General features: G+C 48.7%; 1 protein-coding gene across 1 annotated transcript in view; it reads right to left on the bottom strand.

Moving 5' to 3' along the window:
* The window catches only part of PPP2R1A (protein phosphatase 2 scaffold subunit Aalpha), a 79,031-nt gene extending 57,468 nt beyond the window's left edge, over positions 1 to 21,563 (bottom strand). The window contains exons 1-7 of the mRNA XM_063942330.1: positions 21,389 to 21,563; positions 20,008 to 20,098; positions 18,323 to 18,423; positions 15,422 to 15,654; positions 13,729 to 13,876; positions 13,457 to 13,612; positions 12,746 to 12,860 (exon numbers count right to left, since the gene is read on the bottom strand). Of these exons, the coding sequence (XP_063798400.1) occupies positions 12,746 to 12,860; positions 13,457 to 13,612; positions 13,729 to 13,876; positions 15,422 to 15,654; positions 18,323 to 18,423; positions 20,008 to 20,098; positions 21,389 to 21,466 (922 nt within the window). The 5' untranslated portion in view covers positions 21,467 to 21,563. The remainder of the gene's footprint in view (positions 1 to 12,745; positions 12,861 to 13,456; positions 13,613 to 13,728; positions 13,877 to 15,421; positions 15,655 to 18,322; positions 18,424 to 20,007; positions 20,099 to 21,388) is intronic.
* Positions 21,564 to 24,880: the final 3,317 nt, after the last annotated feature.

Here is a 24,880-nt window from a genome sequence, read left to right as displayed (position 1 = left end):
CGCAGCGGAGCAAAAAAACCTCCCAGAGAAACCAAAGATGAATGGTAACTGGAAGAAGGGGGAAAAACCCCTTTTATCTTCATTATGTCCCATAAAGTTTTCCCAAAGTGGCAAAAGCGAGAAGAGGTAACAGATTTCTGAAATCGGGGCCCAGTAGGCCTAACCGAACTAGGGAACTCCTCCCTTCTGAGGTCTCGTGAACAGTCACACGGGTAACCGAAACCAGTGTAAAATTGAACAAGGAGAAAAAAGGAGCCTGTTGAAGTAGACAGTCCAGTCGAGGTAGGAGCCAAGGCTCCTCTACTGACAACAGGCGTATCTGTATCTTCAAGTCATGCGTGGCCCAACCAGCGCCACCGAGAGGACTAGCACGCATAATCCCCTCCTGTGTTACTGAACATGAAGTAGAAATAGAAAAGGAGGCAGGATAGAATAACCAGAAAACTCCCCGGAGCCCTGAGGGCCTCCACGGCTACTGCCGTCCAAGAGTAATAAAGGGTTAAAGAGTCAGTCAGAACGCCCTGAGGTCGATCCGAAATCTCCGCCCACAGCGGACCAGCTGACAAAACTCCGGGGCATGTTCCCTCACCCAGGAGTCTGACCTGGTGGCTTGATCTGGAAACAAGATTGTTGTCCCCCGCTCCGAGAGGAATGGAGGCGACCACTCATTGCGTCGCAACTTGACTGAAGAAATAGAGTCTCTGGTGCCGAGGAATGAAAAATCCTCTGACGGACCGTGTTGAGAAACGTCTATGCGGAGCATAAATTGGATCTGTGTCGAATCAGAAGCTCGTGGATCCTCCGGATATTCAGAAGCCACCTAATGTACAGAGTGGGATAGTAGCAGTAAATTGTCCCATTAGGGAACCAACGTCACCCACTGCCCTTGAAAAAGAGTTATTCTGTTATCTTCCTAAACTCTGTGGGAGCGGAAGAGAGAAGAGTAAAGGACTTACAGTGAAAATGAGAATCCTGTTAAGGGGGAATCTGAGAAAAGCCTGTCCAACGGAAATCAGTAAACAGGCATCTCTGAAGACATGGGACACGTAAAACTCCCTTTCTTGTTTAAACTAGCAATCACAGACTAAAAGGATTGTAAGGCCAGAATAGGCCTGTCCGAGCCACTTGGCTTCGGAACGTGAAAAGAAAACAAAGGCCTGAGAACTGTCCTAATTCAAATGATATGTGAAAAACAGGGATCAACACCCCTTTGCGGTTAGAAACCTATGGAGCGCAGCCTGCAGTATGACTCTCTTGTCATCGTAAATCAGCCGACCCATGCCGAGGGACTCCTGAGACGGTTGTAACCGCCAAAGCCTTCTCCCATCGACCTGCGCCTACCCTGGGACCCTGCAGGTGGTAGAAAAGTCTGTGTAATGGGTGTATAGGATGACATAAAATCAGACTGGACCGAGGATGTTGAACCTCTGCTTCAGCCTTTTTACCCTGAGAACCCCTGGGGACGAAGATATCACCCGTGTGGAGTCAAAAGCCTGAAAGGGCACGGAAAAATCTAAAGGGAAGACCAGTAAAGGTCTGTCTTGGAGCTGGGGCAGTAGTAGGAGAAATCAAAGTGGACCTACCTCCATTGGTTCAAGAAATCCTGCAGAAAGTTCCTTCCCCAGAACCATCTGTCCCGTAGGATTTCATGTTTACTTGTCACTGTCGCAGCCCCAGAGGTCGTCGGGTTAAGACAGCCCAAGCGAAGATGCAGGGTCCGAGTCTGTAGACATGGAGACCTCCAAGGAACAAAGCAGAATCGTGATTCTGACCTGTATCAAAGTATCAATTGATCCTGATGCGAAGCATCCTGTAACCTAGAGGACAATTGTTCCCCAACCTACCTGCTCCGGACACGGTAGAACCATGCTGCCGCATATGTCGATGGATCCCTGAGCAAGGTTGCCTCAGGAAAACGGCGGCTTGATGGACCGGCGATACACCGAGGTGTATACCCTAGAGAGGTTCTGATACCATCTCCTGCCATCTGCGGGGAAAAGATAGGAAAACAAACCTTGTTTGATACCTGATATTGTGTATTCGGGTGTCTGTCGGCCGCCTACCGGAGCCTGCCCAGCTCATCCGAAACTGAACCAGTCGCTGTCATTTTCGTCAATGGCGTGGAACCCTGATGGACTTGACGTGTCCTCCTCCTTTACCTGCAGTATCAGATGAACTGCTGTATTATGTACCTGTATATTCTGAGACACTGGTTCAGATCCACAGAAAACAGACATCAGTAATGCATGGAATGTTAGCAAAGTTTCTTTTTGGAAAGGTGTGTTTGGTCCCGCTGTGATTTGATCCTGTGACCTTGGAAACCAAAGTCCAAGGGCTTACCTGATGAGCTATTGTCTGGTTAATAGTGACATTACCTGCATCATTGATCAAACAGGGGTGTGCAGGTGCGTGGAGGGCGAAGCAGATGGCTCCGCCGCATACTTCACACCTCAGAGGGAATTCTTCGACTATCCCAGGAGAGACAAACGAAAGGAGAAAAGGTGGGTTAAATAAACAGAGCCCTACGTAAGGTCTGCACTATAATGTGTAGTGACCGATACGATTAAAATAAACTTTCTGGAGCAGCGGAGACCTGAACCAGTAACGCTGCGCTGTGGGACAGGAGTCTTAGCCCTAGGCTATAGGAGTTCTCCTTAAAGTTTTGTTTGGATTCAAACCCCTGTTCAGATACCCGCTGCTAGCGTACTGAGCCGCAGCGCTATCTGTCTGATGCCTTACACGCATTCCACAATTACAAATAGCATTAGTAACTAGTGACACCAAGGAATAATAAAGGGAAGGCAACACCCCGCCCTGTATTTAGTGTACCGCTAATTAAGGTGCACCAGATGTTTCTCGGAGGTTCCGCTGGCTTTTCAAAATGGTGACCAGCCTGTGAGAAAGATGGGGGAAAATGTTATGTGCAAGATGTTATTAGAAAACATTGCGGAAGTTTTGTTTTATCCCCTATATCTGGTATTTTATGGATATATCTATATACATACCTACACGCACTTAAATATATATATCTATATATATACACATGCACAAACATAACTATATATGTATATATACACACACACCGTAGGTAAATAAATACTGCACAGTAGATTCTTTTAATTATTATTGAGCTGAGTCCCAGCTACTGTAATAGAGCAGGTTCCCTGATTTGCAAGTAGGGAAATGCTGGGTAGAGGACTCTACTGCAGGAGGAATGTATCTATATTTCAGCAGCCTGAAGTATCGAAAAGTTACAAATCCCAGAGACAGGGTCTGTTGCCTAGCGACGGGGAGACCTGGGAGCCCGCTGAGTAAAGCGGGTTATCTGTTAATATACCTGGGACTTTATTTGTATTTGTCTCTGAGTATGCAAGATTAGCCCACTGGGCTATAGGAGACACTGCAAATATGAAGCCAGGTCTGTGCAGGGAGGAAATGGCCGCCAGAGTGAAACTCCTCTGGGCTATGCGATAAAATCTATATAGTGGATAACTGGATTAGTGCTGAGCCACTCTGACTATATCACATTCTCCCCAGCACCATGTGCATTAAACTCACATAAATGCCTATTACACTAACAGTGGCCGGGGAGCGGAGAATGCTGAGCCCGCTGTACAGAGCGGGAGTTAGCTCCGCCCCCCGGCTATGGCGCCTTATTGCAAAACTAAGCGGGAAGCGAGCTGTACCCTCCGCTGGGCCTGCGAGTCACCGCCGGGGAGCGGGGAGCGCTGAGCCCGCTATACAGCGCTAGTAGAGCCCTGTATCTGCTAGCCGCCGCCGGGGAGTGTTGCGCTGAGCCCGCTCTACAGAGCGGGACTTAGCTCCGCCCCCTCCGTACAAGGCGCCAAATTTAAACATTGCTTTGCGCTCGAGCGGGATCCCTGTGCCGGCTCTGTGAGTCGCGCTGAGTGGGGATGCGGGGAGCTGGGGGAGCGGAGGGTTATCAGAATGACACACACCCGTTTTTCAGTCAGGGTTGTATAAACACATACTCAGCCTCCCCCAATCATCCTGTCTGTTTCTCCATAAGGAGGACAGGTAAGGATACAATAAAGTACATTACAGCCCCAGAGAGCCCTTCTGGAGTGGGTTGTACAACAATAAACAATGCATTGCTCTAAAAACATACATAGCCACCACAAATAAAGTACACTTCACTCACCACTGTGTTCTTGGTGGATCGGCCCCGACACACGCCGCACGCAGCGGCGTCCGGCCGGAATCTTCTGTGGTGGAGTGGTCCCGACACACGCCGCACGCAGCGGTGTCCGACCATTTTTGATACTCACCGCTGCCATGCTGCCGGAATCTTCTGCTGGATGGAGTGGCCGCGACACGCGCCGCACGCAGCGGTGTCCGCCAACTCAGGAGAGCTCAGTGTCTCCCTCAGCCGGGGCCCATCCCTAGCCGCACGCAGCTGCGATGGGACCCCGCCGGCAGCTCCCACGGTGCAGACTGGCAGTGGCAGAGCTGCCAGTCTGTGAGTGTGTGTAAGAAAAAGAAAATAATAAAGAAAAAAGAAGAAAATTCTTCAGCTAAACCCAAGTGAACCAGCTACCTCGGGCACTTAACTAAGACTGGCTTGGAGGGGAGATAGTAGGGGAGGAGCTAGCCACAGTGTGAGAATTTTTAAAGTGCCAGCTACCAATACCACCTACTATCTCCCCATTGTAACTACACTCCAGTGGCCCCTAGTGGATGAAGGAGAAATTATATATATATATATATATATATATATATATATATATATATATATATATATATATATATATATATATACATACACACACACATATACATACATATACACACACATATATATATATATATATATACACACACACACACATATATATATGTGTATATATATGTCACAGTGTACAGCAGGGGAGAGTCCGGGGAGCCAGTTTCTCTGCAGTGTGCTGTGGAGAAAATGGCGTTTTCAGTGCTGAGGGATCAAGCTCCGCCCCCTCACCGGCAGGCTTCGGTCCCGCTCAAATTCACCATACTGGCGGGGGTATTATCTATATTGTGCCTCTGTAGCCTATATAAGTTTGTGTGCCAGCTCTAGAGGTTTATTGCTGCCCAGGGCGCCCCCCTGCGCCTTGCACCCATCAGTGCCTTCTGTAGTGTGTGTGTGTGTGTGGGAGCAATGGCGCGCAGCGTTACCGCTGCGCGTTACCTCAGGGAAGATCTGAAGTCTTCTGCCGCCTTTGAAGTCTTCTTTCTTATTATACTCACCCGGCTTCAATCTTCCGGCTCTGTGAGGAGGACGGCGGCGCGGCTCTGGGACGAACTGCTAGGGGAGACCTGCGTTCCGACTCCCTCTGGAGCTAATGGTGTCCAGTAGCCTAAGAAGCAGAGGCTATCACTTAAGTAGGTCTGCTTCTCTCTCCTTAGTCCCACGATGCAGGGAGCCTGTTGCCAGCAGTGCTCCCTGAAAATAAAAAACATAACAAAATTATTTTTCAGAGAAACTCAGGAGAGCTCCCTGTAATGCACCCAGTCTCCTCTGGGCACAAGATCTAACGGAGGTCTGGAGGAGGGGCATAGAGGGAGGAGCCAGTGCACACCCATACTAAAGTTCTTTATAGTGCCCATGTCTCCTGCGGAGCCCATCTATACCCCATGGTCCTTACGGAGTCCCCAGCATCCTCTAGGACGTAAGAGAAATTGCCGGTTCATGAATGTGGGCACTAGAATGATGTATGTGGTGAAGAGGGATGGGGGTAGGCGCAAGGTTCCATATAATATATTATGACCGAGATGTGGGTATAGGTGGAAAAGATTTGATCTTATGTTACTATAGAACAAGCAGGATGGCTGGATTTGACTCCAAATACAGCATGCGACATTCGCAAATTAGGGTCCTTTTAAACAGAGGGTAGGAGCGTGGTTTCTGCACTCAATTTGAATATGTTGTTTTGGCTATAATGATAAATATACATATTTGCCTGTTTTAGCCAATCCACTCAGTGGTGGTTATAACTGTGGGCTTCCACAAAGCTTTTAAATGACTACCAATTACAATGAGAAGACATCCTACTGACAATCTGCCCTCACTGGCGCCGGAGGAGTGAGCAATAAATAGCGCATTAGCGTTGCAAGTGCTGATTAACACGTCAAGACCAGTGGTGGCTGCTGCGCAGTCCAAGCTGTGCAGGGAGGAGCTGGCCAGGACATGTTACATACAACTACACACGTATGTTCATATCTCATGTTTTCCTTCCCTGGGGATCTGCCGCTACATGGAACACCGTGCTCAGGCTGTCAATCAATTCTGCCCGACCCCGGACTCCCATTGGCTGGTTTCACAGGAATCCGGGGGCGGGATAAATGGTGATCGACAGTCTCAGCACTGTGTTCCATGCTGCGGCAGTGGCAGAATGTCGGGGAAGGAAGCCACGAGATGTATGTAACATACAACTACACATGTTCATATGTCCGGACCAGCTCCTCCTGCACAACTGCTGCTGGTCAAGACTTTTTTTTTTTTTGCTGTCCACAAAGCTTCATATTTTAGGCTGCAAAATACACTGGATGGGTTGACGTTAAAAAGACGATTACGTTCTACACTTAAGCTTAGGGCACAGTCTTGCAAAACCATTAAAAAATAAGAATTTACTTACCGATAATTCTATTTCTCGGAGTCCGTAGTGGATGCTGGGGTTCCTGAAAGGACCATGGGGAATAGCGGCTCCGCAGGAGACAGGGCACAAAAGTAAAGCTTTTACAGGTCAGGTGGTGTGTACTGGCTCCTCCCCCTATGACCCTCCTCCAGACTCCAGTTAGGTACTGTGCCCGGACGAGCGTACACAATAAGGGAGGATTTTGAATCCCGGGTAAGACTCATACCAGCCACACCAATCACACCGTACAACTTGTGATCTAGACCCAGTTAACAGTATGATAACAGAGGAGCCTCTGAAAGATGGCTTCCCAAACAATAACCCGAATTAGTTAACAATAACTATGTACAAGTATTGCAGATAATCCGCACTTGGGATGGGCGCCCAGCATCCACTACGGACTCCGAGAAATAGAATTATCGGTAAGTAAATTCTTATTTTCTCTATCGTCCTAAGTGGATGCTGGGGTTCCTGAAAGGACCATGGGGATTATACCAAAGCTCCCAAACGGGCGGGAGAGTGCGGATGACTCTGCAGCACCGAATGAGAGAACTCCAGGTCCTCCTTTGCCAGGGTATCAAATTTGTAAAAATTTACAAACGTGTTCTCCCCTGACCACGTAGCTGCTCGGCAGAGTAGTAATGCCGAGACCCCTCGGGCAGCCGCCCAAGATGAGCCCACCTTCCTTGCGGAATGGGCCTTAACAGATTTAGGCTGTGGCAGGCCTGCCACAGAATGTACAAGTTGAATTTTGTTACAAATCCAACGAGCAATCGACTGCTTAGAAGCAGGTGCACCCAACTTGTTGGGTGCATACAGTATAAACAGCGAGTCAGATTTTCTGACTCCAGCCGTCCTTTAAATGTATATTTTTAAGGCTCTGACAACGTCCAACAACTTGGAGTCCTTCAAGTCGTCTGTAGCCGCAGGCACTACAATAGGCTGGTTCAGGTGAAACGCTGATACCACCTTAGGGAGAAAATGCGGACGCGTCCGCAGCTCTGCCCTATGTCGAATGGAAAATTAAATAAGGGCTTTTATAAAACAAAGCCGCCAGTTCAGATACTCTCCCGGCCGAAGCCAGGGCCAGTAACATAGTCACTTTCCATGTGAGATATTTCAAATCCACCTTCTTTAGTGGTTCAAACCAATTTGATTTGAGGAAATCTAAAACTACATTTAGATCCCACGGTGCCACCTTAGGCACCACAGGAGGCTGTATATGCAGTACTCCTTTGATAAAAATCTGGACCTCAGGGACTGAGGCCAATTCTTTTTGGAAGAATATTGATAGGGCCGAAATTTGAACCTTAATAGATCCCAATTTGAGACCCATAGACAATCCTGATTGCAGGAAATGTAGGAAAACGACCCAGTTGAAATTCCTCCATCGGAGCACTCCGCTGCTCGCACCACGCAACATTTTCGCCAAATACGGCGATAATGCTTCGCGGTGACTTCCTTCCTTGCCTTTATCAAGGTAGGAATGACTTCTTCTGGAATGCCTTTTCCTTTTAGGATCTGGCATTCAAACGCCATGCCGTCAAACGCAGCCGCGGTAAGTCTTGAAAAAGACAAGTACCCTGCTGAAGCAGGTCCCTTCTCAGAAGTAGAGGCCACGGATCGTCCGTGACCATCTCTTGAAGTTCCGGGTACCAAGTCCTTCTTGGCCAATCCGGAGCCACTAGTCTTACTCCACTTTGCCGTATAATCCTCAATACCTTTGGTATGAGAGGCAGAGGAGGAAACACATATACCGACTGGTACACCCAAGGTGTTACCAGCGCGTCCACAGCTATTGCCTGCGGATCTCTTGACCTGGCGCAATACCTGTCCAGTGTTTTGTTGAGGCGAGACGCCATCATGTCCACCATTGGTTTTACCCAACGGTTTAATAGCATGTGGAAAACTTCTGGATGAAGTCTCCACTCTCCCGGGTGAAGGTCGTGTCTGCTGAGGAAGTCTGCTTCCCAGTTGTCCACGCCCGGGATGAATACTGCTGACAGTGCTATCACGTGATTCTCCGCCCAGCGAAGGATCCTGGCAGCTTCTGCCATTGCCCTCCTGCTTCTTGTGCCGCCCTGTCTGTTTACATGGGCGACTGCCGTGATGTTGTCCGACTGGATCAACACCGGTCTTCCTTGAAGCAGAGGTTCCGCCTGGCTTAGAGCATTGTAGATTGCTCTTAGTTCCAGAATGCTTATGTGAAGAGACTTTTTCAGGCTCGACCACACTCCCTGGAAATTTCTTCCCTGTGTGACTGCTCCCCAGCCTCTCTGGCTGGCACCCGTGGTCACCAGGATCCAATCCTGCATGCCGAATCTGCGGCCCTCCAATAGATGAGCCTCCTGCAACCACCACAGAAGGGATACCCTTGTCCTCGGCGACAGGGTTATCCGCAGGTGCATCTGAAGATGCGACCCTGACCATTTGTCCAACAGATCCCTTTGCATGGAATCTGCCGAAAGGGATTGCTTCGTAAGAAGCTACCATTTTTTCCCAGGACTCTTGTGCATTGATGTACAGACACCTTTCCTGGTTTTAGGAGGTTCCTGACCAGGTCAGATAACTCCTTGGCTTTTTCTTCGGGAAGAAAAACCTTTTCTGAACTGTGTCCAGAATCATCCCCAGGAACAGCAGACGAGTTGTCGGCATTAATTGGGATTTTGGAATATTCAGAATCCATCCGTGCTGCTTTAGCACCTCTCGAGATAGTGCTAAACCCATCTCTAGCTGTTCTCTGGACCTTGCCCTTATTAGGAGATCGTCCAAGTATGGGATAATTAATACGCCTTTTCTTCGAAGAAGAAATATTATCTCGGCCATTACCTTTGTAAAGACCCGAGGTGCCGTGGACAAACCAAACGGCAGCGTCTGAAACTGATAGTGACAGTTTTGTACAACGAACCTGAGGTACCCCTGGTGTGAGGCGTAATTGGAACGTGGAGATACGCATCCTTGATGTCCAAGGATACCATAAAGTCCCCTTCTTCCAGGTTCGCTATCACTGCTCTGAGTGACTCCATCTTGAACTTGAACTTCTTTATGTACAGGTTCAAGGACTTCAGATTTAGAATAGGCCTTACCGAGCCATCCGGCTTCGGTACCACAAAAAGAGTGGAATAATACCCCTTCCCTTGTTGTAGAAGAGGTACCTTGACTATCACCTGCTGAGAATACAGCTTGTGAATGGCGTCCAAAACCGTCTCCCTTTCTGAGGGGGACGTTGGTAAAGCAGACTTCAGGAAACGGCGAGGTGGCTCTGTCTCTAATTTCAACCTGTACCCCTGAGATATTATCTGCAGGATCCAGGGATTTACCTGCGAGTGAGCCCACTGCGCGCTGTAATTCTTGAGACGACCGCCTACCGCCCCCGAGTCCGCTTGCGAAGCCCCAGCGTCATGCTGAGGCTTTTGTAGAAGCCGGGGAGGGCTTCTGTTCCTGGGAAGGAGCTGCCTGTTGCTGTCTCTTCCCTCGTCCTCTGCCTCGTGGCAGATATGAATAGCCCTTTGCTCTCTTATTTTTAAAGGAACGAAAAGGCTGCGGTTGAAAGGTCGGTGCCTTTTTCTGTTGGGGAGTGACTTGAGGTAGAAAGGTGGATTTCCCGGCCGTAGCCGTGGCCACCAAATCCGATAGACCGACCCCAAATAACTCCTCTACGCATCGCCTGTCCACTGTCGTGTCCATAAAGCTCTTCTGGCCGAAATGGACATAGCACTTACCCGTGATGCCAGTGTGCAGATATCTCTCTGTGCATCACGCATATAAAGAAATGCATCCTTTATTTGTTCTAACGACAGTAAAATATTGTCCCTGTCCAGGGTATCAATATTTTCGATCAGGGACTCTGACCAAACTACCCCAGCACTGCACATCCAGGCAGTCGCAATAGCTGGTCGTAGTATAACACCTGCATGTGTGTATATACCTTTTTGGATATTTTCCATCCTCCTATCTGATGGATCTTTAAGTGCGGCCGTCTCAGGAGAGGGTAACGCCACTTGTTTTGATAAGCGTGTTAGCGCTTTGTCCACCCTAGGAGGTGTTTCCCAGCGCTCCCTAACCTCTGGCGGGAAAGGGTATAAAGCCAATAACTTCTTTGAAATTAGCAGTTTTTTATCGGGGCACCCCACGCTTCATCACACACGTCATTTAATTCTTCTGATTCGGTAAAAACTACTGGTAGTTTTTTCACACCCCACATAATACCCTGTTTAGTGGTACCTGTAGTATCAGCTAAATGTAACATCTCCTTTATTGCCAAAATCATATAACGTGTGGCCCTTTTGGAAAATACGGTTGATTCGTCACCTTCACTACCGGAATCAGTGCCTGTGTCTGGGTCTGTGTCGACCGACTGAGGCAAGGGGCGTTTTACAGCCCCTGACGGTGTTTGAGGCGCCTGGACAGGCACTAAGTGAGTGTCCGGCCGCCTCATGTCGGCAAACGACTGCTTAAGCGAGTTGACGCTATCCCGTAATTCCACAAATAAAGGCATCCATTCTGGTGTCGACCCCCTAGAAGGTGACATCCTCATATTTGGCAATTGCTCCGCCTCCACACCAATAACGTCCTCATACATGTCGACACACACGTACCGACACACAGCAGACACACAGGGAATGCTCTATACGAAGACAGGACCCACTAGCCCTTTGGGGAGACAGAGGGAGAGTCTGCCAGCACACACCAAAAAGCGCTATATATGACAGGGATAGCCTTATGATTAAGTGCTCCCTTATAGCTGCTTTTATATTAATATATTGCCATTTATTTTGCCCCCCCTCTCTGTTATACCCTGTTTCTGTAGTGCAGTGCAGGGGAGAGACCTGGGAGCCTTCCTGACCAGCGGAGCTGTGACAGAAAATGGCGCCGTGTGCTGAGGAGATAGGCCCCGCCCCTTTTCCGGCGGGCTCGTCTCCCGCTATTTAGTACATTTAGGCAGGGGTAAATATCTCCATATAGCCTCTGGGGCTATATGTGAGGTATTTTTAGCCTTTTTAAAGGTTTACATTTGCCTCCCAGGGCGCCCCCCCCCAGCGCCCTGCACCCTCAGTGACTGCCGTGTGAAGTGTGCTGAGAGGAAAATGGCGCACAGCTGCAGTGCTGTGCGCTACCTTAAGAAGACTGCAGGAGTCTTCAGCCGCCGATTCTGGACCTCTTCTTGCTTCAGCATCTGTGAGGGGGCCGGCGGCGTGGCTCCGGTGACCATCCAGGCTGTACCTGTGATCGTCCCTCTGGAGCTTCATGTCCAGTAGCCAAGAAGCCAATCCATCCTGCACGCAGGTGAGTTCACTTCTTCTCCCCTCTGTCCCTCGTTGCAGTGATCCTGTTGCCAGCAGGAATCACTGTAAAATAAAAAACCTAAGCTAAACTCTCTAAGCAGCTCTTTATGAGAGCCACCTAGAATTGCACCCTTCTCGGCCGGGCACAAAAATCTAACTGGAGTCTGGAGGAGGGTCATAGGGGGAGGAGCCAGTACACACCACCTGACCTGTAAAAGCTTTACTTTTGTGCCCTGTCTCCTGCGGAGCCGCTATTCCCCATGGTCCTTTCAGGAACCCCAGCATCCACTTAGGACGATAGAGAAATCTAACATGCCATTATAGCTTTTCTATACCTGTGTGTACGGTCCAACATGTCTCTACAGTAAGCTCAACACTGCCCAATCATCTCTTGCATTCATATCTGCGAGGGGTCCACCAGACTGAACGTACATAGCCGTATTGTCTACTGTGATCACCCTAACACAGTATTATAGTTAAGCGCATAGCTTGTAAAAGATTACGTAGCCAGACTGTCTTTAGACTGACCCATGTCACAGAGACTACTGTAACTGTCCGGGACATTCTACTTTGTTGCAATTACAGTCTTATTCTGTGATCACTCACATCCAGGTTAATGACCACAAATTAAATTTGCACAGCCTCATCCTCTTCCTCTCCACCACAACCTGGCTTTGAGAAGGCACAAAACTGCACTTACCAGCTAGATTTACTACCAACTAAGGAGAACTACACAGATTATAAAAACCTCAGATCTTGCAATGGTCCCTTTGCAGCCATGAAAAAAAGCTCAATGTGAAGTAAAATGATCATACAGCAGAAAGTTCTCACCTTTAACCTTGTGGGAGGCAGCAGCTCGCACCTCCGCCTCACAGTCCTTCATCAGGTTCTGGAAAGCAGGAACCAAGTCTGTCTTGGTAATTTCCGGTCCGACTGCTTTCTGGAGCTGGAGAGGGGAACATGGGATGAGGATAAAGGGACGAGACACACAGATCATACAATGGCTCTCCTGACGCTGTAACAGGGCAATTTCTCTCAGAGGGCAAGAGGAGTACTTAATGTGTATTAATGAATGAGCACGTCTATGAAAGGGGTGTAGTACGGTATGCCGGCGGCCCGGATCCCAACGGCCAGCATACCGGCAACTGGGATTCCAACTGCCGGCATACTGGGCGAGCACAAATGAGCCCCTTGTGGGCTCGCTGCACTCGCCACGCTGCGGGCACGGTGGCGCGCGTTCTCCCTTGCCAGGGGCGTCGTGGGCCCCCCCAAGAGGGTGAATAGTTGTCTGTATGCTGGGTGTCGGGATCCCAACAGCCTGCATACTAAATACCACCCCCGTGAAAGGTGTATCAAAGTATCCTCTTTGCTGGAGTGCTGGAGGGAGCAATTCTCCGCAAGACTTGTCTGCAAGGCTTTCCTGTGTCCTAAAACCTCAATGGATTTACAGGCAAGTCTAAGAGATGCCAACAGGTAATCTTCCAAAGGGATCCCACTGGTACATTAGGTCATCCTGACAACACGGTATCAACCAGCATTTACCTCTGTGAATTTGTCTGCCACCATATAGCGCACACGCCAGGACTTGTCCTCGGCTGCCTGACGCAGTGTCGGCATCACCAGTGGCTCCAGCTCTTCCTGGGGCAGAAGCTGGGCAATGTTCACACAGGCCTCCACAGCCAGCAGGCGCACAGAATCCTGGGAAAAGACAAGCAACCAGGGAACAGACATGAGATGCATAGCTGGGTGAAAGCACAAGGCTGTTCTAGGTACTGGATTTCTCCAGCAGCTGGATGACCCGGAGGAGAACTTACCTGTTCATCGGATGCGAGGTTGGAGAACATGGGGATAATTTCACTTTTCACGTGTTCCAGCTCCAGGACTTTAGCAAACTCACCCAATTTAGAGGCAGCAGCTCGCCTGACCATTGGAGTGTCATCTGAGCACAGATTTCGGAAGTGTCTGGGGAAAAAATAATAAATGAATAACTTTAAAATATTCCCAAAACCTCCAAAATATCAGAATGATGTAATATATGAGAAAGAGGAAAGAAAGAGGAAAAGGAAAGAAAAAGGAAAAGAAAAGGAAAAGAAAAGGAAAAGAAAAGGAAAAGAAAAGGAAAAGAAAAGGAAAAGAAAAGGAAAAGAAAAGGAAAAGAAAAGGAAAAGAAAAGGAAAAGAAAAGGAAAGAAAGAGGAAAAGGAAAGAAAGAGGAAAAGGAAAGAGAAAAACACAATCCACTGACGTGGCGAGGACCGTGCAGAGCATTACTGTATTACAGCAGGTAGCAGTGGATAACGAGGCTGGCGGATCCCGACAATAAATACTGAGGTGGTTAGACAATACATTACAGTAACAGCTCATGGTAATGAGACAGGTGGACAAAAAGTATAATTAAGCAAATTGATACAGACAACAGGTCATGGCAGCATGAGTCAGGAGGGTTAAGGTAATACAGCAGACTATTAGAATATTATGACATACAGCATGGTATTTTGAGGTAGATGTGTAACAGTACCCCTGATACAACGTACTGTAGTAATGAGAGAGGAAGCAAACAGTGCAGTATAAGGAAACCAGACAGTCGAGGCAAGACAGCACTGCAACCATTACACATAGCGTAACAATAATTAGCAGGCGATACAGGCAATCCAGTACTGTGTTATAGCATTGCAAATTAGGGTCCGGTTTCAAATGCCCGCCCCCCCCCCCCCCCCCCTGCTGAAGTGTGCTACCCTGCTGAAGTGTGTATAAAGACGAGTTCACGCTCGCACCCATTACTTTAGTAAAGTTTAGGTGCTTTGCGTGCCTAAACAAGAGGTTAAGCGTCACGATTAGCGCGATAAGTGGGGGCATTTGAATATCGCCCAGCGATCACCCGTCACTTTAGGCAGGAGATCAGGGGTGCGATAACATTTCAATTCCCCCCTATGAGTCAAGAGGACTAGAGCAATACAGTGCCATATCACAAACACAGGAGAAGGCATATGACAGTATAATAGTACAGTACCGTATTACAGCACACCGCACAGAATAATAAGACCGGTGAATCCAGTCAATTACAGCACACTGTATAATGAGGCAAAGGTGATCAAACAACTCTAGAACATGCAGCAGAGTATAAGGAGGCCAGGGTATCAGTCCCATTTAATAACGTACAGCATGGTATAATGAAGGAAGTGGATCTAGGGGGGGGGGGGGGGGGGGGGTCATTACAACATCACCACATACAGCAATGTACATTGAGGCTGGTAGACAGACAGTCAGATACTAGTAGATAACAGAAGAACAGTCCAGCATTGTGAGATAACAGCACAGTATTATCACTACAACGCGGTACAGCGAGGCAGAATGATAAATGTAATACAGCACCACATTCTGATATAACTCACAGCTGGATCCAGTGAGAATACTACAGCACAGCACAATGCGGTAAGTAGGTCACAGTACCGCGATATAAACTTACTGCACGGGATAAGGTGGCAGAAGGAGCTCTGCGTTCACTTACTGTCTGAGTTCTGCTTTGACAGTACTGGAGACCCGAGGATAGCAGACGCTGAACAGGCCGCAAGCAGATGTGCGAGACGTGAACCAGTCCCCACTGGCCAGGCGCTTCAGCAGGGGCACAAAGTGCGCCTCCAGGTCCGAAGGGGAGTGCTCATGGGAAATTGCCCGCAGAGATTCCACAGCTTTGTCCCTCACCACGGTCTCCTCCACGGTCGCCAGGCTCTCTAAGGGTGGCTGTGAGACAATAAAAGGGCACGGTCACAAATGTTCACAATAGACGAGCCACGTGGTAAAACGTCAGGAGCAAATCTCACATACAGTTCCTTAAGTTAGGATATAGGAAACTCATTAAAAAACAAAAAAGAAACTATAATTTACTCCTAATGGCAGGGACATCTCCATCACGGAGGTCAGTACATCTGTGTCGGAAGTTCCAGTCACTGGCCACGGCACTTCCACAAAGCACAGGTGACAGACAAAGGTCCTCGTCTCCTCACTCGAATGGCCGCAGCCTTTGAATCAGGCTGTGATTTCCCCAACGCTAGATCCGGAGACGCAGCAGCATCGCGACACATGTGCACTGTGGCTCCGGTGCTGTTATACCTACATCAGACAGCTACGACCAAACTGGTCCAGTGTCCAGTCAATGAATCAGCCCCAACAAGTAAAATGCAGCAATACACTGCTAGAACTAGCAAAGAGGTTGAACCAATCAGGAAACAGAAGGGATACGTTTTCATTACATTGCTTAGCGTATCCTGCTAAACAACTTCCTTTCTAGAGAGTTACTGCCCCCTCCACATTATATACACACACACACACAATAAGCCATTCTCCCGGACACAAACATACACCAACCGGGAAGGTGCTGGTACCCTCACTGTCAGAGGAAGCGGCAGAGACCAGGACACATTCTAAAGGTGGTTTTCCAGTAAATAGGAGTAGAGTTACTCTAGTATCATTATGTCATGCTCTAATAAACAGTACTTTGCCCACATCCACGTAAAACCGTCCTGACAACCATCAGCTGGACATTGCTCCCCTCACGACTGTATGAGACAAGCTACAGAAGGAAGACTATAGACACTTCCTCTGCTGAATACATCCATGTGCCTGTAACCTGACAGAGGAGTACGGAGACCGAGAACTCCCTACTTTCTATTGTGGGGTAGAATGCACATTGTTTTCCAGCATGGAGACTATAAAAGGTCTAGAACTGGACTCGTACAGGAAGGTAGAAGTGGTTTCTGAAGAATTAGTAACTTACATTTCCCATTTGTGTTAGTTTTTCTCTCCCTCAAAGGATTTGATAATTTACACACTTAAAGCAAACCGACCATTTGCACAGGGGTTCAATATGATCTGCCGGCGGGCAGAATACCGACAGCGGCATCCCATCCATCAGAATCCTGACATATCCCCTAACCCTCACCTTTTCCCTAAGCCTTCCTTGCGGGTGCCTAACCCTTCCCGCTTGGTGCCTAACCCTACCCGCTTGGTGCCTAACCCCCCCTACTAATGCGTAAACCTAAGCGCCCCCCCCCCCCCCCCCCCTCCCTCGCGGCGATACACAATCGCATCCTGCCGAATGGAGGATCGGGATTCCAGGCTTCGCTATTTAGACGCTGGGATCCAGAGTCCTGTCGAGATTTAGACACCTGTGTTCCTGCTGCAGACTGTATTCCGGCGTCGGTATTTCGAGCGCCGGGATTCTGTTCGTCGGGAAGCTGACTGCATCCCCTGCACAGTACCCATAATCTGCAGTCCGAGTGCAGGTCTCAGTATCCACTCTTAGGGCAAGTGAATGGACAACGAACTGCGCCTCCTCTTCTCTACCGCTCCCTAGTCTTATGGAAGGACATTTCTAGTGTGAAGTCTCAGCCTAAACAGCTGCAGGACACTTTCTGTAATGCCAATTAGCCGCAGGACTCAGGCTGTTGGCTCCTGGGTTAAGAGTCCAGAGCTATGCAATTACTTCCAGCGGTAAGCCCCGAGTGTGCCCCTCTTAATCCACTATAAGTGCACCAACAGAATTTACTGCATGGGGTAATTGCATAGCAATGGGTACTTATCCCAAATATGCCTTACCACAAGCTAGCCGCTGGGCTGACTGTGGGAAAATTGAATCTCTCAGGGCACTAAACCCGGAATCTAAAAGCCCCTGGTAAATCCTGTGGCTAATTGGATATGAGAGAGAGAGACACAAAGTTTTATATGTTCACTCATTTATGCCATAGGCAACAATAGAATCACATTCCCGATGATCATATAATAGTTGTATATGGATATTTTCTGAACCATGACAACACATGTAGCCCCCTCCCCTACCTTCCTGTGCTCAGGACAAGGCGCAGAACCAGCAGGTGTGGCCAGCGATACACGACTTCATGGCAAGCCATCAAGTGGTAGAGTAACCAATTCAGAAATAGAATGCCCTCTCTTGAAACTACTTATACAGCAGGAAATACACCGACATCTGTGGCATTTACATGGGAATAACCTCGCTGCTGCTTCAAACATGGGGGTCAATTCAATTTGCCGACCGTTGAATAGAGCCGGCAATTAGCTCCCGTCGCTATTCAATTCTGCTTGCGTTAAGTCAGCGGATGCCCGTTCTCCCGGACTTAACATGTTCATTTGTTGGGAGAACGGGCATTCTCCAACTTAACTGGACGACGCGATGCTGATTCCCAACAGAATCAGCCTCGCGCCAGCACTTGTGTCGGATTTCTGAGCTCACCCCCTGGGGGTGCGAGAGGGATTCCCGGAAATTAAGCGTCATATGGCGCTGTACTGAATAGTGCCGTGAGCTAACTCCCGGCGCTATTCAACTGTCAGCAAATTGAATTGACTCCATGGTTCATTAGAAGAGATGTAGGAAAGCAGTTTCCATCCCACCTACCAATAAGCAGTGCACGAACTCCGGACCCCCGACCAGCGAAGTGAAGGTCCCCAACTGCTCAGCCAATGCCAGAAGGACCTCATCTTCATCATAGATTGTATCTGCAAGAGAAGGTGAAACATCCGCCGTCAGAACATTGTCTCTTCAGTTTCTACTACATCTAAATATTCATATTCATTTTAACGTGACATAAATAAAAACCAAACATGAAACGCTTGGGTTGCAATCCGCACTAGTGTTACAAGGTGTCATAACCGCACTGCGAGATGGCCAACACCAAAGTTCCAGTGCTGAGCTATAATAGACCGAATTCATGCTACAAATATAAATCTCCCCACAAAACATATGGCGTGACTCAGGAACAGCTTCCCACACAATCTCATCAGAATGTAATAAACTGCTGTGCCCAGTACCTCAAGCTGCATTAGATGAACAAAATCATACCACTGAGAATCAGGGGGTGGCAGCTGAAGCAAAGATCTTCCCGCATTCACATTACAGAAGCCTCACATCTCTAGTATGTACCACCGCAGAACCATGCTCCCAGTAATCATTCCCTTTCTGCATCTGTATTACAGATCCTCATTACTAGTATGTACCTCTAGAGAACCCTGCTCCCATCTATCATTCTCCTTATTGCATCCGTATTACAAAGACCTCACATCACTACTATGGACCACTGGAGAACCCTGCTCCCAGCTATCATTCTCCTTACTGCATCCGTATTACAAAGACCTCACATCACTACTATGGACCACTGGAGAACCCTGCTACCATCCATCATTGTCTTTCCTGCATCCGTATTACAGATCCTCACATCACTACTACGCACCTCTGGAGAACCCTGCTCCCAGCTATCATTCTCCTTACTGCATCCGTATTACAGAGACCTCACATCACTACTATGCGCCACTGGAGAACCCTGCTCCCAGCTATCATTCTTCTTACTGCAGCCGTATTACAGATCCTCATATTACTAGTATGTACCACTAGAGAACCCTGCTCCCAGCTATCATTCTCCTTACTGCATCCGTATTACAGAGACCTCACATCACTACTATGCACCTCTGGAGAACCCTGCTCCCAGCTATCATTCTCCTTACTGCATCCGTATTACAGATCCTCATTACTAGTATGTACCACTGGAGAACCCTGCTCCCAGCTATCATTCTCTTTTCGCATCCGTATTACAGAGACCTCACATCACTGCTATGTACCACTGGAGAACCCTGCTCCCATCCATCATTCTCATTCCTGCATCTGTATTACAGATCCTCATATTACTAGTATGTACCACTGTAGAACCCTGCTCCCATCTATCATCCTCTTTCTGCATCCGTATTACACAGCCCTCACAACAGTACTATGTGCTATTAGAGAACCTCAAGTCCAATCCTCTCCGCACATGACACTACCCTATCACACGCATTCACCTTCTCCCTAACACAATTACGCTGACAGACAGGTCATTCAATCTACAATAATGCTTTCAACAACCAGAATGAGTGTATCACGTATTTACATTTTGTCAGTATGTCGGCACAGACGTCAGCACTGTCATGTCCACATATGATCTGTCAACATATTATTTGCTGACAAGCCGTATGTATTCGCAGCATACGTCTTCTGTGCCCATAACGCGATGTCCTATTTATGATCTTCATGCCAACACAAGGAGCACTTACCTGTCAGGAAGGGAAGAAGCTCACTACGTGTCCTCTCAACACCCAGTGCCAAAGCGATAGTGGAGAGTTTCTTAATACTGTTTAGACGGAGCTGTAAGACAAACAAAGTCTTAGATCCTCTGGGAAAACACAAGTGTTATCTGGGGTACACACATTATCACCTTAGACACATCACTGAACAGACAATGCTACATGTGTGTCATTCTATCACCATTCACTCTTACATTTTTTATACATCAGAACATCTAAACGCTGGCCATGAATCACATTAATCTGTCTACGACACACAGGTCCAGGCTGGTCAACTAAACGGTCATCAACAGAAAACCGCTTATGGCAAACAGACCTATGTCCGCCAATATGTAGTTCTGATCACCAATCGGAGTCAGCATAGGGCAGGCATGTCCAAACTGCGGCCCTCCAGCTGTTGTGAAACTACATATCCCAGCATGCCCTGACACAGTTTTGCTGTCAAAGAATGCTAAAGCTGTGTCAGGACATGCTGGGATGTGTAGTTTCTCAACCGCTGGAGGGCCGCAGTTTGGACATGCCTGGCATACGGTAACCGCCCCTCTCTGTGCGCATATGTGAACTCCGTATACACATGCGCGCACGTACTGCTCATCAGCGCAAGCCTTCCCCGCTACAAGTCAGCAGCAAAAGCATCAGCGATAGGGATTGCAGGGACACATGCGTATCAGAGCAGTCACCCCGGATTCAGAGCAACACGGAAGCATTCTGGTACTTTTTTATCCATCACCGCAACGCAAGGCGAGCAGAATACTTAGTCAACAGGATGGGTGGGAGGGATGTGGGAAGAGGGGTGATACAGACCAGGGGGGTTGATGTATCAAGCTGAGAGAAAAGTGGACTAGTGGAGAAGTTGCCCATAGCAACCAATAAGCTTTAAGGAAGCTTTTGGAGTACAGTCTAGAAAAGGATACGTGGATGCGGACTGGCTTCTATGGGCAACTTATCCATTCTTTCCCCTGCTTCATACATCCACCCCTTAGTAATGACCAGACCCTACGGTGAGCTGTAGTGTGCCGCCTCCGCTGAGATGTCAGGCGTGACCTGCTTACTAAAGTTACTTAGTACACAGTGCCAAATATACATGACACCCCCACACCCCAATGTGGTCACATCCCGGGAGTGCGTGTTGTACCCTCCCCACAACCTCTCAGTACGGGACTACAAGCACCAGCATGACCTATACAGGTTGGTGGGGTGTTCAAAACTAGCTGGGAGACGCAACAGTCTGGCCGGGCCTGCTGGGACATGATGTGGCCCCGCATTACACTACAGGGAACCCCGCCACGATGGAGTGACACTGTGCCCGGCAGTGGGCGGTGCCGGGCTCCCCTCTCCCGCTCCCCCTCACCTGCACGTCCTCGTTGCGCAGCTCGTCGATGAGCACGGCGATGGGATACAGGGAGTCGTCCCCGTCAGCCGCCGCCATCTTGCTTCTTCCTGTGTCAGTGAGAGAGACGGAATCGGAGTGTCGCTGAATGGGGCGGGCGCGGGGATTCCTACGCTGTCACGCAGGGGTAAAAGGCCCCGCCCACCGCGCGGACGTCAGTATTTATAGCGACGCGCTGACCAATCGGGGGAGACGCTGTGCCTTTTTTCCTCGGTCGGCCGTTGCCAGGGAGAGTCGGCGCGGGGTGGTGACGCCGGGGATTGATCAGCCATGTTTGGTGAGGGCGATTACCCACACACCATTGCACCCAAGGAATCCAATGGGCGGACATTGCAAAGGGGCAATGCACCTATCGGAGAGTAGTTTCTGATGGTTCCATTCCCATTTGTTCAGATGGACGACTCTGTTCATGGAGGGTCCATTGGGCCATACTTGCCTACCTGACCCTCTCCATTAGGGTTGATGCTAGATTCAAGTGGCCTAAGGGACCTTTTACGTCAGGGGGAGGAGCCACGACACAAGGGGGAAGAGCTAGGCCAGCGGGATAGTTCCTCTACTATCCAGGCACCAACTATTACCTTAAGTAATAAGATGGCGAGCGAAACGTTGCGAGCCACCGTGTCCGAAGCGTGGCGAGTGAAGTGAGCCCGCGAGGGTACTTTTCGGGCACCCTGTTCTGCTGTAGCTCCTCCCCCTGGTTGACGTGTTTCCTCCCCTAGTGACGTCAGAAGGTCCCTTCTCCCACTCCGATTTAGAACCAACCTCTCCATGAGGGAGAAAATGCTCTGTTCCTGGACTTTCCTGGTAATGTATGATTGCCATCACCTGTGGTGAAACACCTTTCTTATCAATTACCTAGCTCACCACAGGTGATGGCAATCATACATTACCAGGAAAGTCCAGGAACAGAGGATTTTTTCCCTCATGGAGAGGGTCAGGTAGGCAAGTATGCATTGGGCTTAATGGGCAGTTGCCCAAGGGCCCCATGAGTTTAAGGGTCATACGCTGATAGCTGAAGGTCTTCTCTTTCTAGGGGCACTAGATTTTTGAAAATTGGCCCTGGGGAACTGGAGATATCTAACTACAAAGCAGTGGTCCCCATCCGAGCCTGCTAATTGCTCTTCCCAGCCAGATATCACGGGTTCTGTCTGACTTAGAATTTTTCTGTGTATATTTTCCCAAAGCAGGGACTCTCCCCTTTAGGTAGACACTGGCAGCTTGTCTCTACCTTTCCCTGAACTGGAGATATCAGCCCTCCAGCAGCCGGTCCCTGACTAGCTCCACACGCCTGGGATATGGTTTTATATTTCATCGGTGGATTGCCTCATGAAATGTGGGACTGTCTAGTTTTTTATCCCATTAAAGAAATCCAGCCCCAGGAACCGGAGATATTTGTGGTCAAGCAAGCTGCTTCCCACCGGAAAACGATGAATATTAAACCTCGCCACTGCCACAACACTGCATGCTGAGCAGAAGATACAACACCCCCTACCGTCCGTGAGACATCACAGCCGCCTATAGCACCCTCCAAGCCCCACAATGGAGGATGGGTAAGGGCCCCAGTACATTGCTTTGCCCAGGGACCTACACTTCTGTTAAGACGTCGCTGAATCTAATCCCATACAAACAGCGTCGGACTGGGGCATGGAGGGCCCATCGGGGGAATGCAGTGCTAGGGGCCCATGCTTAAAGGCTCCTTGATAAATATATATAGTAATACTGCTAGTGCATGCATGATAATGTACCAGACCAATAACAGCAATGTACTGTAGAAAATACACCACAGTCTTGTGCAGCATAATGTAACAATCTATGGGGGTCATTCCGACCTGATCGCACGCTAGGTTTTTTCGCTGCTGTGCGATGAGGTAAAAACTCGGCAAAACTGCGCATGCTTATGCACCGCAGTGCACAGGCGCGTCTTACGGGTACAAAGCAGATCGTTGCTGAGCGATGGATTTAACGAAGAATCGTAAGGAGATTGACAGGAAGAGGGCGTTTGTGATTGGCAACTGACCGTTTTCTGGGAGTGTTTGGAAAAACGCAGGCGTGTCCAAGCGTTTGCAGGGTGGGTGTCTGGCGTCAATTCCGGACACGAACAGGCTGATGTGATCGCAGCGGCTGAGTAAGTTTAAACCTACTCAGAAACTGCACAAAACTTTTTAGTTCAACTCGGCTGCAAAAGCAATTCACACACTCGCAAAGTTAAAATACACTCCCCTATAGGCGCGACTATCTGATAACAGCGCTACAAAAAGTAGCTAGCGAGCGATCAACTCGCAATTACTCCCCCCCATATCAAGTGCACAATCTGGAACCTGATCCCTAGAGGAAAGTATGGGGGTTCCCCTGTACCACTGTGGGCCAGTCCAACCCTGCATACTAGAACTTATAGCCCCCACCCCCACCTGGCCCTAAACCTAACGATAGTGCTATATTTACATAGGTCGGGATCCCGATAGTTGGTATTCCGACAGCCGGGATCGTGACAGCCGGTAAATTAACCACATCACATCAGTACTGATTCTCTGTGCTCTCTCATCTGCTGTTCAGTGTAATTACTTAGTGACCGGACAGCAGAAGTATAAGAAGTCACGTTAGTACTGTACTTACCTTTTTTGTATAGACTGACAAACAATTATGCCATCCTCTGATTAATGTAGAAATATTTCCTTCAGTTATTGTGAATAGATTACTTCATGGAAATATGGTGTTATGACTTTGACAATAGATGAGATATAGCACAAATGATTATAAAAATTATTTAGACTATGGGGGTCATTCCGAGTTGTTCGCTCGCTAGCAGTTTTTAGCAGCCGTGCAAACGCTATTCCGCCTCCCACTGGGAGTGTATTTTAGCTTAGCAGAAGTGCAAACAAAAGGATCGCAGAGCGGCTACCAAATTTTTTTGTGCAGTTTCAGAGTAGCTTCAGACCTACTCAGCGATTGCGATCACTTCAGACTGTTCAGTTCCTGTTTTGACGTCACACACACGCCCTGCGTTCGCCCAGCCACGCCTGCGTTTTTCCGAACACTCCCTGAAAGCGGTCAGTTGACACCCAGAAACGCCCACTTCATGTCAATCACTCTGCGGCCAGCAGTGCGACTGAAAAACCTAGCTAGTCCTTGTGTGAAACTACATCGTTCGTCGTAATAGTACGATGCGCGTGCGCATTGCGCCACATACGCATGTGCAGAAGTGCCAATTTTCTCATACGTCCTAGAGGATGCTGGGGACTCCGTAAGGACCATGGGGTATAGACGGGATCCGCAGGAGCTTGGGCACACTAAAAAAGACTTTGACTGGGTGTGAACTGGCTCCTCGCTCTATGCCCCTCCCCCAGACCTCAGTTAGACTTTGTGCCCAGGAGTGACTGGACACACACTAGGGGAGCTCTACTGAGTTTCTCTAAAAGACTTTATGTTAGGTTTTTTATTTTCAGGAAGACCTGC

Source organism: Pseudophryne corroboree, chromosome 10 (genome assembly GCF_028390025.1).
Source record: "Pseudophryne corroboree isolate aPseCor3 chromosome 10, aPseCor3.hap2, whole genome shotgun sequence".
NCBI classification, from domain to species: domain Eukaryota; kingdom Metazoa; phylum Chordata; class Amphibia; order Anura; family Myobatrachidae; genus Pseudophryne; species Pseudophryne corroboree.
The sequence above is the reverse complement of the archived record's forward strand: the minus strand, read 5'-3'. Positions and strand labels throughout refer to the sequence as shown.